The following is a 673-nucleotide window of genomic DNA, read 5'->3' as shown; positions in this document are numbered from 1 at the left end:
CAAATATTTCAACTTTCTTACCTCCCTGGTTTTTGTTTGGGGAACCTTTTGTTGATTGTGGGTTTTGTAGTATGCTTTTTTTTTTGTGAAATAGGGGTATGTAGTTTTCGTTGGATGTTGGTTTGATTTTGGTGGTGAATCCCAAGTGGAAACAGAGAAGCAGGTCAACAGCTTTCAGAACCCCTGTGACGGTCAGCCCAGAGGCCGCGTACAGGCCTTTGCGGAACAGTGAGTGTCTGTCAGCTGCTCACGTCAGACCAGACCTGCAGCAGCCTGAGGACTGCACTTACGTAACAGTCCAAGCATGTGGGTCTAATGGAGGTGGTGAATCCAGTGGAAACAGAGAAGCAGGTCAACAGCTTTCAGACCCCCTGGGACGGTCAGCCCAGAGGCCGCGTACAGGCCGCTGCGGAACAGTGTGTCAGTCAGCTGCTCACGTCAGACCAGACCTGCCCGCAGCCTGAGGACTGCACTTATTTTTTAAAAATATATTTTTAGTGATTTTAGAGAGGAGGGGAGAGGGAGAATCATTGATCGGCTGCCTCCTGCCCTCCCCCTCTGGGGGATCGAGCCCAAAACCCAGGCATGTGCCCTGACTGGGAATCAAACTGTGACCTCCTGGTTCATAGTTTGATGCTCAACTACTGAGCCACACTGGCTAGGCCAGAGAAAG

The 673-nt window shown here is 50.8% G+C and overlaps 1 protein-coding gene across 1 annotated transcript in view; it reads right to left on the bottom strand.

Annotated features, from left to right (window-relative positions):
* Window positions 1–306, bottom strand: part of CCL28 (chemokine (C-C motif) ligand 28) — a 16,837-nt gene extending 16,531 nt beyond the window's left edge. The window contains exon 1 of the mRNA XM_006769489.2: window positions 291–306. Coding sequence (XP_006769552.1) covers window positions 291–306 — 16 coding nt within the window. The remainder of the gene's footprint in view (window positions 1–290) is intronic.
* Between the last annotated feature and the right edge of the window lie 367 nt (window positions 307–673).

This window comes from Myotis davidii, unplaced genomic scaffold, assembly GCF_000327345.1.
Source record: "Myotis davidii unplaced genomic scaffold, ASM32734v1 scaffold143, whole genome shotgun sequence".
Classification (NCBI taxonomy): Eukaryota; Metazoa; Chordata; class Mammalia; order Chiroptera; family Vespertilionidae; genus Myotis; species Myotis davidii.
Note: the sequence above shows the minus strand (reverse complement) of the source record. Positions and strands in the feature narration are given on the sequence as shown.